This window comes from Sapajus apella, unplaced genomic scaffold (assembly GCF_009761245.1).
Source record: "Sapajus apella isolate SASKATOON/1434 unplaced genomic scaffold, GSC_monkey_1.0 scaffold88, whole genome shotgun sequence".
NCBI lineage: Eukaryota > Metazoa > Chordata > Mammalia > Primates > Cebidae > Sapajus > Sapajus apella.
Genome location: NW_022437028.1, coordinates 4,496,360 through 4,513,824, shown reverse-complemented (window position 1 = coordinate 4,513,824; position 17,465 = coordinate 4,496,360). Strand labels below are relative to the sequence as shown.

General features: G+C 54.9%; 1 protein-coding gene across 1 annotated transcript in view; it reads left to right on the top strand.

The window, feature by feature from the left end:
- Positions 1-17,465, top strand: part of GTF2IRD1 (GTF2I repeat domain containing 1) — a 150,847-nt gene that overhangs the window by 57,513 nt on the left and 75,869 nt on the right. The window contains exons 2-8 of the mRNA XM_032254890.1: positions 367-495; positions 3,888-4,029; positions 6,795-6,950; positions 9,666-9,849; positions 11,196-11,506; positions 12,933-13,022; positions 16,292-16,375. Of these exons, the coding sequence (XP_032110781.1) occupies positions 367-495; positions 3,888-4,029; positions 6,795-6,950; positions 9,666-9,849; positions 11,196-11,506; positions 12,933-13,022; positions 16,292-16,375 (1,096 nt within the window). The remainder of the gene's footprint in view (positions 1-366; positions 496-3,887; positions 4,030-6,794; positions 6,951-9,665; positions 9,850-11,195; positions 11,507-12,932; positions 13,023-16,291; positions 16,376-17,465) is intronic.

Genomic DNA, 17,465 nt, shown 5'->3' with positions numbered 1-17,465 from the left:
GAATATCAAGCTGAGGAGTCGAGAGCTAATGTGGGCAGTAGGGAACCATGGAGGGTGTGTGAGCGAGGGAGGGCTGTGGCCAGAGCTGTACACGTGGGGAGACGTGGTGGTTGGGGCCTGCCCAACAGACTGATCCTGGTGCTGGGCTTGGCTTGGGGGTGCAGACGTGGGAGGGCATGGCACAGGGCGTGAGTTATCCTGCCACCTGTGCCCAGGCCTATGCAGACTCTAATCCCATCACACATAAAGCCCGTGGGTCCAGGGAAGGTCAGCCCTGGATACAGAGGTGGGTTGGGGTGGGTGGCCGCCATATGAGCCATGCCACCTGCCTTGTGCCCACTACCTCTGCCTCCTGCCTCCCCACAGGTGACCATGGCCTTGCTGGGCAAGCGCTGTGACGTCCCCGCCAACGGCTGCGGGCCCGACCGCTGGAACTCTGCCTTCACCCGCAAAGACGAGATCATCACCAGCCTCGTGTCTGCCTTAGACTCCATGGTGAGTGTCCCCGCCCGCCCAGGAGGAGGGGACATGGTGAGCACCCCCACCCTGCCTTGTAGCTCAGTCCTACCTCAGCCACTCGGAGGAGCTTTTACTGACCTGAGCCTCAGTTTCTCTGACTGCAGCTAGGGCCACGATGTCCAAGTCAAGGATGGGAGACTTAAGTGAGATCCGGTACGTAAAAATCTAGCCCTGGCAGCTGGGCGTGGGGGCTCACACCTGTAATCCCAGCACTTTGGGAGGCTGAGGTCGGCAGATCATGAGGTCAAGAGATCGAGACCATCCCGGCCAACATGGAGAAACCCTGCCCCTACTAAAGATACAAAAATTAGCCGGCCGTGGTGTTGAGAGCCTGTAATCACAGCACTTGGGGAGGCCGAGACAGGAGGATCACGAGGTCAAGAGATCGAGACCATTCCAGCCAACATGGAGAAACCCCATCTCTACTAAAAATACAAAAATTAGCCGGGTGTGGTGGCCCGAACCTGTAATCCCAGCTACTCAGGAGGCTGAGGCAGGAGAATCACTTGAACCCGGGAGGTGGAGGTTACAGTGAGCTGAGATCATGCCGCTGCACTCCAACCTGGGTGACGGAGCCAGATTCCATCTCAAAAAAAAAAAAAAAACATCTAGTCCTGGAATAAACACTGGCTCCCGGCCCTTGTCCCCTTGTCCCTCCACCCCTCTTGCATTCCTACTTTGTCCCTGGGGTGAATGAACCACCTGCCTGTCTCCTAGCAGGTGACCTGGGACATCATGTGTGGGCAGCCATTTTGAACTTGGGTGGCAGAGGTTGCAGTGAGCACAGATCATGCCGCTGCACTCCAGCCTGGACCGCAGAGCGAGACTCCGTTTCAAAAAAAAAGCTGTAATGCCCAACATGAAAGCAGGAGCTCTAACTGCATCTCGCGTGGGCAGAGAGAAACGGGACTTTGTATCGCTCCTGGCGCTATTGCCTGCATGCCTAGACCTATAGCAATTTATCCCAGATGAGGACATTGTAATATCATTTTCTCCAGCCTTTTCCTGGAGGGAAGTTATGCAAGTGTTAAGAAAAAAAAATCTGGCCAGCATGTTGGCTCATGCCTGTAATCCCAGCTCTTTTAGGGGCCAAGGTGGCTGGATCAGTCGAAGTCAGGAGATCGAGACCATCCTGGCCAACACGGCAAAACCCCATCTCTACTAAAAATACAAAATTAGCTGGGCGTGGTGGCTCATCCCTGTAATCCCAGCTACTTGGGGGGCTGAGGCAGGAGAATCACTCGAACGCCAGAAGTGGAGGTTTCGGTGAGCAGAGATCGTGCCGCTGCACTCCAGCCTGGGCAGAAGGAGACTCCGTCTCAAAATAAATAAATAAAAATAAATAAATTAGACTGGTGTGGTGGCACCTGCCTGTAATCCCAGCTACTCAGGGAGGCTGAGGCAGGAGAATTGCTTAAACCTGGGAGGCGGAGGTTGCAGCGAGCCGAGATCACACCACTGCACTCCAGTCTGGGGGGCGAGACTGTCTCAATTTTAAAGGGCTGCTTAGGTGGCGTTTGGGGCAAGGTAGGAGACACCCCTGGGAAAGTGGCTGGGTGCCAGTCTCTCCACAACGACCCCTCCCCTATGCAGCGTGACCTTCACGAGGAGGGGCCCCCAGGAGCTCAGCCCTGTGTCCCAAAGCACTGCTAGCTTGGCGGTGGTGGAGATGTGGCTGACATGGGCAGTGATGATCAGTGCCATGGTCACTAGCGACATGTGGTTATTTGCTTTCTTTTTTTTGAGATGAGTTTTGCTCTGTCATTCAGGCTGGAGTGCAGTGGCGTGATCTCAGCTCACTGCAACCTCCACCTCCTGCGCTCAAGTGTTTCTCCTGCCTCAGCCTCCTGAGTAGCTGGAATTACAGGCATGCACCACCATACCTGGCTAATTTTATATTTTTAGTAGAGACGAGGTTTCTGCATGTTGGTCAGGCTGGACTCGAACTCGCAACCTCAGGTGATCTGCCCGCCTCAGCCTCCCAAAGTGCTGGGATTACAGGGATGAGCCACCACGCCCGGCCTATTTATTTTTTGTTGATACGCCAGTGTTCCCACACAGAAAAAGAACAGCAAGGTTTTGTTTTTATCTTAGTGAGGAGAAAATGAGTGCCCCTGGGTGTTAATTTTCCAGCAGGGACCCTGGAGGACAGGCCTCCTGGCCCCATGCCATCCATACCACTTCCTAACCAGAGCGACTCCTGGCCGGGGCTGGCACAAGAGGCAAGATTGTGGCCCAGAGAGGTCACCTGTCCTGGGTCACACAGCACAGAACTGCAATTGGAAGCCAGATTTTATTTATAGCTGCCAGCACTACCGGACTCAGGTGAAAACCGGCATTTATTAGGCACAACTGCATGCCACAGGCTTCACAGTCAGGGTTTTCCTGGTGAGGCAGGTCAGAGACTTGAGATGCTGGTGGTATTGGTTGCCGGGCCCCCCCATTAAGGCCTCTGTGCCGTGGGGCTGCGGACCTCGACTCTGGGGCCGTGAGCATAGCCAGCTGCCCGTATACCTGTATAAGGTGGCCCAGTTTAGAGATCCTCTTCCTCCAGCCATTGAATCCCCATACCCAAGTCCAGTGGCACTGTGCAGCTGGGCTGCTCGTCCCCAGTTCTACAGATGTGGAAAGTGGCCAGTCACAGTGTCACTCCTGTCATCCCAGCACTTTGGGAGGCTGAGGTGGGTGGATCACCAGAGGTCAGGAGTTCAAGACCAGCCTGGCCAACATGGTGAAACCCCCATCTCTACTTATAATACAAAAATTAGCCGGGCGTGGTAGCAGGTACCTGTAATTGCAGCTACTCAGGAGGCTGAGGCAGGAGAATCGCTTGAACCTGGGAGGCGGAGGTTGCAGTGAGCCAAGATTGTGCCACTGCACTCCAGCCTGGGCGACAAAGTGAAACTGCGTCTCAAAAAACAACAAAATAAAACAAAAAAACAGATGTGGAAACTGGAGCCCAGAGGTGGCCAGGGTGGGATTGCAGCCCCACTCTGTCCGATCCCTGCTTCTCCTGCGGTTCTTCTCACCTCCCCCTCATCGAGGACTTCAGAGGGACCAAGAGAGCCCAGCACGAGATTGTCCCTGGGGCTGGGGCTAAGGTGGGCTTACCCCAAGGACGGGGACCTTGGAGGGAGGAGCAGAGGACATCTGTCCTCCTCTGGCCCCCCATCACCAATCCCTGGAGGGTCATTCATTCATTCCCACTACAAAATCTAAGACCAAGAACAGTGGAGAGACCATCTGTCCCTGGAGCTGCTGCTGGGGTCTCAGGCAGCTGGGAGCTCACCTCCCACCCTGGAAATGGGTACTAGCCATGTTTGGAGTGGGAGGGGTCCTTCCGCTCACACACCCTGCCCTTCTCACAGTGCTCAGCGCTGTCCAAACTGAACGCTGAGGTGGCCTGTGTGGCTGTGCACGATGAGAGCGCCTTCGTGGTGGGCACGGAGAAGGGGAGAATGTTCCTGAATGCCCGGAAGGAGCTGCAGTCAGACTTCCTCAGGTTCTGCCGTGAGTACCCCAGGGTGCCGGAGGGCCAGGCCACCATTTCCCCAGGGCAGATGCTCCAGCCCGTCTCTGAGTCCCCAACCCTGTGTAGCCAGGGTGGTGGTGTGTGGGAGATGAACTGGGCAAGCGGCGTTGTCTGAGATTTCCGACGTGGTGTTACCGAGGCAGCCATGGGTTTTGATGGAATCACTCAGCAGCCCTGGAGCTGATAGACGCTGGCCGGGTGAACCCCAGGCTGGGCCGGAGCCAGTCACTGCCCTCTGCCTTTTCCAGATGGGGACACCAAGGCTCAAGGTTGCCCAGTTCTTCCTCTTATCTGTGTATCCCTGAACACAAGGACCAAATGCACTTCTTCCAACACGATTTTTTTTTTTTTTATGAGATAGATTCTCGCTCTGTCGCCCAGGCTGGAGTGCAGTGATGCGATCTCGGCTCACTGTAACCTCCGCCTCCCGGGTTCAAGTGATTCTCCTGCCTCAGCTTCGTGAATAACTGGGACTACAGGTGCCCACCACCACACCTGGCTAATTTTTGTATTTTTAGTAGAGATGGGGTTTCACCATATGGGCCAGGCTGGTCTCGAACTCCTGACCTCAAGTGATCCGCCCACCTCAGCCTCCCAAACTGCTGAGATTACAGGCGTGAGCCACCACACCCAGCCATGTTTCAGTAAGATTTATTGAAAGCCTACTGTACGTGGCGTCCTTTCTGATGCTAACTCACTTATCCTGACATCAACCCGAGGAGACAGATGCTGTCATTGTTAAGTCACATCTTAGGCCAGTGCAGTGGCTCATGTCTGTAGTCCTAACACTTTGGGAGGCTGAACTGGGAGGATCACTTGAGCCCAGGAGTTGGAGGCCAGTCTAGGCAATATATCGAGACCACTGTCTCTACAAAAAATTTAAAAACCAGGCTTGATGGTGCACACCTGTAGTCCCAGCTGCTTGGGAGGCTGAGGCAGGAGGATGACTTGAGCCTGGGAGTTCAAGGCTGCAGTGAACTACGATGCCACCACTGCACTCCAGCCTGGGTGACAGTGAGGCCCCATCTCAAAAGAACCATGGTGTAGCATGAGGTTAAGAGAATGGGCTGAAGCTGGGCACAGTGTGGCTCATGCCTGTAATCCCAGCACTTTAGGAGGCTGAGACGGGCGGATCATGAGGTCAGAAGTTCAAGACCAGCCGGGCCAATATGGCAAAAGCTCGTCTCTACTAATGATACCAAAAAAAAAATTAACTGGGCGTGGTGGCAAGTGCCTGTAGTCCCAGCTACTTGGGAAGCTGAGGCAGGAGAATCGCTTGAACCTAGAAGGTGGAGGTTGCAGTGAGCCGAGACTGTGACACTGTACTCCAGTCTGGACGACAGAGCAAGACTCTGTCTCAAAAAAAAGAAAGGGAATGGGCCGCCTGGGCCCACACCTGCTGTGCCTCAACCTGCTCATCTGTGAAAGGGGAGAATGGGTGAGTCTGAGGGTTAAACAAATTCGTACTTGGCAAGCACTTAGGGCTGATTCTGGCACTTGGTTCCCACTCAGTAGACACCAGCTGTTGTTACTATGATTAGTGTTCACATCACATCCCTAAGATCAGCTGTGTCAGGGAAGGGCATCCCCAGCCCTGGGCCTCTCATTACTGGGGTGCAGTCATGCCCCCAGCCAGTCCCCCCAACCCCACTCAGCCCCTCAGAGCCTAGACCCTCTCCCAGGCCTGGATGGGGGCCTGTGGCTGGGTAGAGTGGACGGCAGCAGGGCATGTGGCCCCAGCCTCCCAGGGCCTGGGGCGGTGCACCTGACTTCTCCAGCCAGGCAGGGCCGCTATTTATAGCACCGGGAACTCAGCTGGTTTATTTCAAGCTCCGCAGATCCCAGAGGAGAACAGGCTCCAAGCTGCGAGGGGGGCCATAGGCCCCTCTTCTCATCTCCTTTCCAATGCGACTTCTAGCACATTCCCCAAGGATCCACCAATACTCTCAGGTCCCCACCCTGGCCCAGCCTGGCATGAACCTGCTGATTGCAACCCACGGCCTCCTTGGCACAGGGGCAAGGGTGCCCACTGTCTCTCCCTCTGGCAGAGCAGAAAACGGGGACATAGGTTAATCAAGAGGGTGTTTGTGTCAGCACAGAAAGGCGTGGATGGGGCCGTGCGCAGCGGCTCACGCCTGTAATCCCAGCACTTTGGGAGGCCGAGGTGAGTGGATCGCTTGAGATCAGGAGTTTGAGATCAGCCTGGCCGATATGGTGAGACCCCATCTCTACTAAAAATACAAAAATTAGCCAGGAGTGGTGGCACACACATGTAATCCCAGCTACTTGGGAGGCCGAAGAAGGAGAATCGCTTGAAACCTGGAGGTGGAGGTTGTAGTGAGCCGAGATCGCACCACTGCACTCCAGCCTGGGCGACAGAGCAAGACTCCATCTCAAAAAAAAAAGAAAGGCGCGGATGGAACAAACATTCGTCAAACCCCAGTCCTGAGCCAGGTAGCTGGTCCCTCCCATGAGCATTCACAGACTGAGGCTCAGAGAGAGAAGGGACTTAGCTAAGGTCACACAGCAAGTTAGAGGGGACCAGAGGTGAGGCCCAGCCCTGGCCCTGAGCGGGGTGGTGGGAATCGGGCTTGCTCACTCATTAGCTCTTCATTCATTCACTTGTGTATCACATTGGCTGCCACACTCCGTGGCTCAGCACAGGGCAGAGACATCCCAGCTCGAAGGCTGTGGGTGGTGAGATGGGTGCTCACTGTGGCCTGGCGTGCTCTGTGTCCCACAGGAGGGCCCCCGTGGAAGGATCCAGAGGCAGAGCACCCCAAGAAGATGCAGCGGGGCGAGGGCGGCGGCCGGAGCCTTCCACGGTCCTCGCTGGAGCACGGCTCAGATGTGTACCTTCTGCGGAAGATGGTAGAGGAGGTGTTTGATGTTCTTTATAGTAAGATCCTTCCTCATTCCATTTGGGGACCCCAGGGAGGGTGGGAGCCCAGGTCCCAACCAAGCAGAGGGGGCCCCCTCCTGTCCCACGACGGGCCCTGGGCAAAGCTGGACCCCAAGGCATGGGGGGTACTGGCTACCCCAGCCCTCCCTCATCTCTGCATTCCCAGGCACAGTATTCTGCTCCAGCCATTCCTAGACCGCCACCCCTGCTGTCCCTGCCCTGGTTCAAGTCACTGCCACCTCTCGCCTAGAAATAGGCCCGGGCTTGCCATGGTCTCCCTGCCTCGAGGCCAGCTCCCCACACCTTCCCTGCAGCCAAGGGCATCTTCTCAAAGCACAAGTCTGATCTTGAATGAAGTTCTTCCCTCCACAGCCTGGGGGGGAGCTCCCAGTCACCCTGAGCATGGCACAGGGGCCCACACACCCATCCTCATTCCCTCCCCACCTTCTTCTCCCACCAGACGACAGGGCCCTACTGACCTCCCTACAGAATCACTTCCTGTTCTCCAGCACCAGCTGGTTCATTTCACATGCCCTGGCCTTGGCGCGTGGCATCTTTCGAGATGGCCTTTCCCCTCCTCTGTCTGGTGGACACCTGCATGGCGCAGAGGCTCAGCTCCTGGAAGCCCCCTTGCAGTGGGTTACGCCCCTTGCTCTTGGCACCCACAGTGCCCTGTCCCCTGACCAGCCCAGGAACTCTCCAGGGTCAGGGGCTGAGTCTGCTCTTTATAGCTGTCTCCAGCCTGCAGTTCAGGGCCCAGCAAACAGCAGGTGCTCAGAGAGTGTTTGTTGAATGACTAAGCAAAGGCTGATTGCTCAGCCACGTCTCTCCTGCAGGGAGAGGAAAGGAGACCTGGCCTCCCTGGGGAAGTATCAGGTTGCAGTGGGCTTTGGGGGGCCCAGTGGTGGCCTTCACACTCCCTGGGCAACCTTGGGCAGGTCCCTTTGGTCCTCAGGGTCCCACTTCATTCATTTCTGATTTGGCTTTACCCTTCTCCTACTGTAGCCCTTGGTTTTATGGAGCAAGGGTATTAGAAACAGATGCTGGGTGCTGCAAAGAAAAATCAGCACTGAGACAAAGGATTTTTCAGCAATGCAATTTTTACTTCCTGCACTGCAGGAAGGGTACCCTCGCCAGCCATCTTGCCATGAGAGTACAGTGAACAAAGGAAAAGCAGACTTATTTATCCCTTATGCATTTGGGGTCGTCCTTACTGCTGTGTCTGATCTCCGTTGCCTGGAGCCAGACCTCACAGTCTAAACTAAAACCGACTGGCTAACAACTGAAAACTTCTCTAAACAGGTAAAAGCAGTGGAGAGCTGGGACATGCCTGTGAGCACGTCCAGCACAGACACCTTGGTTAAAGTACAAGGACATAGAATGTACTACGTGCTTGTAAGCATGGCATGTCTCACAGCTACATAGGATAGGGCTCAACAAAGTTATAGTGCACTTATGTTTTTTTAACCAGAATGGAAACTTTAAAAAGGAACATTTCTACTTCCCACAAAGGGTCTGCAAGGAAACTTCTGCTGTTCTTATGTCAGAAGGAGAGATACCCAGTGGCCCCGGGTGGTCACGCTGGCCTCCCTGGGATGAGGACTTGCCATGCATGCCAGGCTGTGCCCCTGTCGACACGTTCGCCAGCTGCAGGGCTCATGCACAGTCACCTGTACCTCTGCCCACCTTGCCCTGGCCCCTCTTGTCCACTTCGGGCAGAATTCAAGGAGGCTGTGAGAGCATAGGCCTCTTTCTGGCTCAGGGTGGGGGCCGCAGCCCCGGAGGTGACGTCCTCCGGTCCCCAGTCCCCCGCCTGCCTCCCCTCCTCTGTGCCCCCCAGCCCCATCTTTGTGCCTGCGCCATCTCAGTCTGTCTCTTCCTCCTCTCTCCCGTCTTTCTCTGAATCCCATATTTCTGCTGCCTCTCCGCTTCCTCTCCTTCTTGCTTTCTCTCCCCACTCTCAGGCTCTGTCTCTTCCACCTTACACCTTTTTTTTTTTCTTCTGAGACAGTCTCGCTCTGTCGCCCAGGCTGGAATGCAGTGGTGCGATCTCGGCTCACTGCAACCCGCCTCCCGGGTTCAAATGATTCTCTGCCTCAGCCTCCCGAGTAGCTAGGATTACAGGTGTCTGCCACCGTGCCCGGCTAATTTTTGTATTTTTAGTAGAGATGGGGTTTCATCCTGTTGGCCAGGCTGGTCTCAAACTCCTGGCCTCAGGTGATCCGCCACCTTGGCCTCTCAAAATGCTGGGATTCCAGGCGGGAGCCGCCGCGCCCGGCCCTTACAGCTTCTTCCTCGCAGCCTGGCTCACGCAAGTCTCCCCTTCTCCGTCTCTTGTGCCCTCTCTGCTCCCGCCAGATTGTCCCCCTCTGCTTTGTCCTCTGGGCCCTTGCAGTCCCCGGTTTCCCCTCCAGCCAGGTGCCCAGAGTAAAGAGGGGCTTGGCCGGGGAGGGCAGCAGGGAATCCCTCAGTGGGGGATCCCCAGCCCCCCGGGTGCAGACAGTGGGGCCTTGTCCTCAGCCCCCACCCGCCCAGCCCACCCCTAGCTTCTAGGTGGTTCTTCTGCACTAAGTCTGCAGCTGTGAGGGATCCGTGGGAACCCCGCACCAAGGGGAGCCACTTGACATTGCCCCCGCTCTGGGGCACCGCGGCCCCGACCCCAGCCTGGCTGCTGTCTCATACCAGGCCCTTCTCCTGTACTCCCCGCTGCAGGCGAGGCCCTGGGAAGGGCCAGTGTGGTGCCGCTGCCCTATGAGCGGCTGCTCAGGGAGCCGGGGCTGCTGGCCGTGCAGGGGCTGCCCGAGGGCCTGGCCTTCCGGAGGCCGGCCGAGTACGACCCCAAGGCCCTCATGGCCATCCTGGAACACAGCCACCGCATCCGCTTCAAGCTCAAGAGGTGAGTGAGGTAGCCAGCCTGAGGCTGGGGGCTGGAGGTCACTTAGCCAGAGGAGAAGGGACTTGAGAGGCCCATAGGACACTCTGGCTGTGAAAACTCCTAGTCTGATGGTGGAGGTGAAGTAAAAGCGAAGTCATAGAGCAGGATCTGAGCCAGGCCCTTAAGCCTTGGAAGTCTTCCCAGGGACCTTCTGCACTGCAAAGAGATTCGGAGAGACATGACTTGGGACAAAATGGCTGAGTGCAGTGGCTCACACCTGTAATTTCAGCCCTTTGGGAGGCTGAGGTGGGAGGATCGCTTGAGGCCAGGAGTTCAAGGCCAGCCTGGGCAATGTAGCAAGACCCTGTCTCTACCAAAAAAAAAAAAGAAAAAAAATTACCCATGTGTGGTGGTGCACACCTGTTGTCCCAGCTATTCAGGAGGCTGAGGCAAGAGGATTGCTTGAGCCCAGGAATTTGAGGATGCAGTGAGCTGTGATTGTATCACTGCACTCGAGCCTGGGCAATAGATCAAGGCCTGTCTCTTAAAAAAAAAAAAAAGTTGGGGGGGCGGGCACAGTGGCTCATGCCTATAATCCCAGCACTTTGGGAGGCAGAGGTGGGTGGATCACGAGGTCAGGAGCTCGAGACCAGCCTGGCCAATATGGTGAAACCCCGTCTCTACTAAAAGTACAAAAAACAAAATGTAGCTGGGCGTGGTGGCATGCACCTGTTGTCTCAGCTGCCTGGGAGGCTGAGGCAGGAGAATCACTTGAACCTGGGAGGCAGAAGTTGCAGTGAGCCAAGATCACGCCACTGCACTCCAGCCTGGGTGACAGAGCAAAACTCTATCTCAAAAAAAAGGTGGCATTTTTAGGTGTCAGAAGCGGGAGAACCACGTCGTGTGCTTGCTCAGGTTGTAAATCCAGGGTTAATTAGGGACCCACAGAAGATTAGGTTTTTGAGGCTGGTCTGAGGCAGCTCCAATTAGGAGAGCCAGGAAAGCAGCCTGGGGGCTTTAAGGCTGAGTCCATTGCTGCGAGGCGCCCCAGGCAATGTGGAAGCAGGGAAGGGGAGGGGTGCAGCGGGAGATAGGAGGCAGTCGGCTGCACCTGGCAGGACCTGATCTGTGGACTGGAGCAGAGGTGCTGTGCCCAGGTCCTCCGGTGGCCCAGATCTGTGGCCCTGGACACCATTCCCACCTCTGAGCGGCATCCCCACCTGTAAAGTGAAAGACTAGCTCCTGTCCTGCCCTCCTCCTGGGGCCACCGTGTTCTGTAAGGGGTGGGGATTCAGGGTTGCAGAGGAAGAGATGCAATATGTAAAACAGATGTACAAAGCTGTCCATGTGTCCTCTCCTTTACCCAGGCCACTTGAGGATGGCGGGCGGGACTCGAAGGCCCTGGTGGAGCTGAACGGTGTCTCCCTGATACCCAAGGGGTCACGGGACTGTGGCCTGCATGGCCAGGCCCCCAAGGTGCCACCCCAGGACCTTCCCCCCACTGCCACCTCCTCCTCCGTGGCCAGCTTCCTGTACAGCACGACGCTCCCCAACCACGCCATCCGAGAGCTGAAGCAGGAGCCGCCTTCCTACCCCCTTGCCCCCAGCGACCTGGGCCTGGGCCGGCCCGTGCCAGAGCCCAAGGCTGCCAGTGCCCAAGATTTCTCCGACTGTTGTGGTAACACTGCTGCTGGGATCTCCAAGTATGGGGGTGGGACAGAGGTCACGTGTTCAGGGGACATCCTCCCAGGGCAGGGCAGGATGCCCAGGCCCTCCTAGGTTGGAAGGAGCCATGTCTGGGCATGGGGATGGGGCTGGACAGATGGTGTCCGGGCTGAGACCCCCTGGGACCCTGGGTCTCTGCTCAGCCATCTGTGAATGATGTCCTTGGCCTTGGACTAAGAGATGCCTGTGAGGACTCCCTGGGTCCCAGCCACTCAGGAGGCTGAGGCAGGAGGATCGCCTGAGGCCAGGAGGCTGAGGCTGTATTGAGCTATGATTGCACCTCTGCACCCCAGCCTGGGTGACAGAGCACAACTCTGCCTCCAAAAAAAAGAGCACCAGCAATATTTCAGGTGTCAAAAGTGGGAGATCCACATCACGTGCTATAAAGGAAGGAGGCATACGAGTCATGCCCATGCATCCAATGAGGACGCACTGCAATTCAATAAGACCCACTGCATACCCAGCCTGATTAAGGGCACTGGGGAAAGTAGGCCCCGGGGTGGACAGGACAAAAGGAACAGCTGCAGGTGAGGAGCACCTGGACTCATCTCCTGGCTCCTCTGCTTAGTGGCTGTGTATCCTGGGCAGATCTCTACTCTCAGCCTCAGTTTTTTCCTCTATAAAATGGGGATGCTAGCAGGACCTGCTTCCCAGAAGTGCTATCATGATTAAGTCACAGATCGGTGGCAATAGCATCTCCCGAGAGAGGGTTAGAAATCCACATTCTCAGGCCCCACTGCAGTGAGGCTGAATCTGAAGCTTTGGGGAAGGGACCCTGTAGTCTCTTTGCACAACTCTGCCAAGTGTTCCAATGTGCTCGAGTTTGAGAGTTGCTGTGTTAAAGCACTGGTCTGGCCAGGCGCACCTGTAATTCCAGCTCTTCGGGAGGCTGAGGCGGAAGGATCACTTGAGCCCAGGAGTTCAAGACCAGCCTGGGCAACATAGCAAGATCCTATCTCTACCAAAAATAAATAAATAAAAAATAGCCCTGGGTCTAATGCTTGGCTTGTAGTAGGTGCTTATAAGTCATATTCACTATGATTATTACTTATTATTATTCTAAGGGGCAAAAAGCCCAAATATGTGAGCTGACCAGGGCTTCAAGCTTATACACGTAAAACAAGTGTTCTTACCCGGAAAAAGTGCCTCTGACATCCCTTTCTTGATAATCTGGCTTTTGGCTGGCAGATTCTGGTGCAGAATATCTTAGGCCTCTGGTCAGGGACTTTGCCCTGAGTTGGCGATCACAGGAATCAGTTCTGGGGTCTCCCTGGCAGATGAGGCTATTACCCCAGAGCCAGGGCCTGTGCGCTGGGGCCAGCTCTGGGGAACCCTCTTGGGGCCCACCTGGAACCTGTTTCCTTCTCTGCCTTGTCCAGGACAGAAGCCCCCGGGGCCTGGTGGGCCTCTCATCCAGAACGTCCATGCCTCCAAGCGCATTCTCTTTTCCATCGTCCATGACAAGTCAGGTAGGACAGCGCCCTCGCAGCACCCTGGCCTGAGTGGGAATCGGGGGCTGGAGGCGGTGCTCACTGGAATGGAAATGTGTCTCCTGGGTCTTTGTGAGAGAAAGGAGGAACAGCTGTGCTCAGGCAGCTGTGAGTAAAGCGGGGTGTACTAGTTATCATTGCTGTGTGATAAACTACCCCAGACTAGGCACGGTGGCTCACGCCTATAATCCCAGCACTTTGGGAGGCCGAGGCAGGAGAGCTGCCTGAGGCCAGGAGTTTGAGACCAGCCTGGGCAACACAGTGAAACACTGCCTCTACAAAAAATAAGAAAAATTAGATGAATGTGGTGGTGCCTACCTGTAGTCCCAGCTACTTGGGAGGCTGTGGCAGGAGGATCACTCGAGCCCAGGAGTTGGAGGCTGCAGTGAGCTATGATTGCACCACTGCACTCCAGCCTGGGCAACAGTAAGACCCTATCTCTAAAAAAAGTTATAACAAAAAATAAGTAACCCCCAAATGGAACTTAAAACAAGTGTTTATTACCTCACAGTTTCTGGGGGTTGGGAATTCAGGACCGGCCGAGCTGGGCAGTGCTGGGTCAGGGTCTCTCATGAGGTTGCAGTCAAGATGTTGGCGGGGGCTGCCGTCATCCAAGAGCTCAGCTGGAGCTGGAGGAGATGCTTCTGAGCTCATTCATGGAGCTGTTAGCAGGAGGCCTCTGTTCCCACCATGTGGGCCAGCCTTGGTGGGGCTGCTTGAGCATCCTCACAACATGGCCGCCGGTTCCCTGCAGAGTTCTTGATCCAAAAGAGAGGAAGAAGGACGCCACATGGCTTTTATGACCCACCCTCAGAAATTACTGTCACTTCTGCCATATTCTATCCGTTAGAAGCCAGAAACACGATCCAGCCTGCCCTCAGTGGAAGAGGAGTTAAACTCTACCGTTTAAAGGAATCAATACATATACGAAAAAAAACAAAAAATGTGGACGGATTTTTAAAGTATCACACAGAAGGCCTGAGTATAGAAAAGCGTGGGATTCTGTTATACCAAGAAAGAACGTAGCAGGACTTACCAGCAGTTTTGCTTTGTGAGGCCCTCAGTTTCACCTCCAGGCAGAGGTTCTGTAAGAAAACCCAGTCCTAGGCCAGGTGTGGTGGCTCACACCTGTAATCCCAGTGCTTTGGGAGACGGAAGTGGGAGGATGACTTGAGGCTGGAAGTCCTAGACCGGCCTAGGCAACCTTGTGAGACTCCATCTCTATAAAATTTTAAGAAAGAAAGAAAACCCAGTCTCCTGGGATCAGAATGGAGACCCGCCCCCCTCCCCACTCTCTCCACTGCCACTGCCCCAAACAAAGTCTAGCCTTGGTGGGAACAGGACCTGAATATCAGCATGGAACAGCAGCATGACGGGCCCGTGGGCCAGGGGGCACAAGCTGGGATAGAATCTCACTGGGTTATCGCAAGCAAGATACTCAGCTTCTTTGAGCCTCAGTTTTCCTATCTGCAAAATGGGAATAATATCTTTATTTATAACTTGTCATAAGGAATTAAATAAGATAATGTATATATATATAAAGTACTTATCACAGATAAGCACTTAACAAATTAAAGTTGTTACTTTTATTGATTATAAATGCATCAACAATCACGTATTATTCAATCAAGACAGAGGTTTTGAGAGGCCAGCAGAGCTGAGCTTTTAGGGGAAACCAAGAAGGCCAGTGCTGAGTGAGACCTCAAATGTAGGAGGTACAAGGATTAGATTCCCAAGAGCAAGACTCAGGCCTTAGCCAGACGTGGTGGTGGGCACCGGTACTCTCAGCTACTCGGGAGGCTGCAGTGGGGGGATCGTTTGAGTCCAAGAGTTGGAGGCTGCTGTGAGCTATGATCACACCACTGCACTCCAGTCCGGGCAACAGAGTGAGACCCTGTCTGTAAAAAAGAAAAGAAAAGAAAAAAAACAGCTGGAGTGGTGGCTCATACCTGTCATCGCAGCTGCTTGGGAGGCCGAGGCGGGAGGATCACCTGAACCTAGGAGTTTGAGGCTACAGTGAGCTATGGTTGCACCACTACCCTCCAGCCTGGGCAACACAGTGAGACCCCATCTCTAATTTTTTTTTTAATTTAAATTAAAAAATGAAATACTCAACCTCAGGTTGGGCACAGTGGCTCACGCCTGTAATCCCAGCACTTTGGGAGGCCGAGGCAGGTGGATCACCTGAGGTCAGGAGTTCAAGACCAGCCTGGCCAATGTGGTGAAACCCCATCTCTACTAAAAATACAAAAAATTAGCTGGGCGTGGTGGTGCACACCTGTAATCCCAGCTACTCGGGAGGCTGAGGCAGGAGAATTGCTTAAACCCGGAAGGTGGAGGTTGCAGTGAACTGAGATCACATCACTGCACTCCAGCCTGGCGCCTGGCAACAGAGCAAGACTCTGTCACACACACACACACACACACACAAAAATACAAAAATTAGCCAGATATGGTGGCATGCATCTGTAATCCCAACTACTCTGGAGGCTGAGGCAGGAGAATCACTCAAACCTGGGAGACAGAGGTTGTAGTGAGCCTAGACTGGGCCGCTGCACTTCAGCCTGGGTAACAGAGTGAGACACCATCTCAAAAAAAAGGGGGGGGTTGGCGGGGGCCGAGCTCGGTGGCTGACGCCTATAATCCCAGCACTTTGGGAGGCCAAGGCGGGCAGATCATAAGATCAGTAGTTCGAGACCATCCTGGCCAACATGGTGAAACCCTGTCTCTACTAAAGTATAAAAAATTAGCTGGACGTGGTGGTGCGTGCCTATAGTTCCAGCTACTTGGGAGGCTGAGTGAGACAGGGGGATCCTTGAACCCAGGAGGCAGAGATTGTAGTGAGCTGAGATCACGCCAATACACTTCAGCCTGGGCAACAGACCGAGACTCCGTCTCAAAAAAAAAAAAAAAAAAAAAGGCTTGACCTCTTTTTCTGCTGGGAGGACTACTCTTCCTGCCTCCTGTATGTCTGGGGTAGGATGGGCTCGGGGTGGACAGGCTGAGCCAGCACTGACACCACACCCGTGGGAGAGGCCAGAGGCAATGTCAGAGCAGGAGGAGAGGGCAGATGGGGGACCATCAGAGCACCCTGCCTTCATGTACACTCCGTGGGAGAGGGTGGAAGGGCTGTGGGCTGGGGCCGGCCTCGGGGGCTCTGGAGGTAAAAGCCTGGGGGTCGCGGCCGGTGGAGGGCGTGCGACTGTCCCTGGAGGCCCTGCTCACTTGTGCCTCCTGTGTTTTGATAGAGAAGTGGGACGCCTTCATAAAGGAAACCGAAGACATCAACACGCTCCGGGAGTGTGTGCAGATCCTGTTTAACAGCAGATATGGTGAGTGGGCGGCGCGGCCCGCCGTGTGGCCCCAGCAGCCGTGTTGAGCATCTCATTACGTGGCAATCACTCGTGTTCCCCAACACGGCAGCGGGAGCCATATGCTGGCTCCCGCGCGCCGGCAACGCTAATGTCATCCGGCTCGGGCTCCTCCTGTCTGGGTAGGGGGTGGTTGTGTCAATATTTCCCTTCCAGATTCTTCAGGGGGCGGAACTGATGGCAAAGCCCCAGACCTGGGCTCGGCGGGGGGGAGCGGGGCAGGTTGGGGGCAGAGATTGCCTGTCCGGGGGCCGGATGCAGTGACTCATGCCTGGCATCCCAGCGTTTTGGGAGGCCATGGTGGGAGGATCACCTGAGGCCGGGAGTTCAAGACCAGCCTGGGCAACATAGTGAGACCGCCCATCTCTACAAAAAAATTTTAAAAATTAGGCCACATGCGGTGACTCATGCCTGTAATCCCAGCACTTTGGGAGGCGGAGGCAGGCGGATCACCTGAGATCAGGAGTTTGAGACCAGCCTGGCCAACATGGCAGAACTCTGTCTCTACTGAAAATACAAAACTTACCTGGGTGTGGTAATACACACCTGTAATCCCAGCTACTCAAGAGGCTGAGGCACAAGATTTGCTGGAACCCAGGAGGTGCGGGTTGCAGTGAGCCAAGATCATGCTACTGCACTCCAGCCTGGACAACAAGAGCAAAACTCCATCTAAAAAAAAAATTAAAAATTAACCACACGCCTGTGGTCTTAGCTACCTGGAGGTTGCGGGGGGAGGATTGCTTAAGCCCAGAAGGTTGAGGCTGTGGTGAGCTATGATCACACCGCTGCACTCCAGCCTGGGCGACAACACAAGCTCTCTACAAAAAAACAAACAGAACAGATTGCCTGTCAGGGGAACCACTCATAGGGCCCAGAAAAATCTCTGTTGGCTTCACGTGCAAGTCCCGTATGACAGCATGCCATTTCCTGCCTCCCTGGCTTTACCCGTGCTGTGCCCTCTGCCTGGCATACTGTTTTCATGTTTTACGGACAAATTCCTAATTGTTCTTTGAGACTCATCTTGGGTGTCACCTCCTCCAGGACGCCTTTC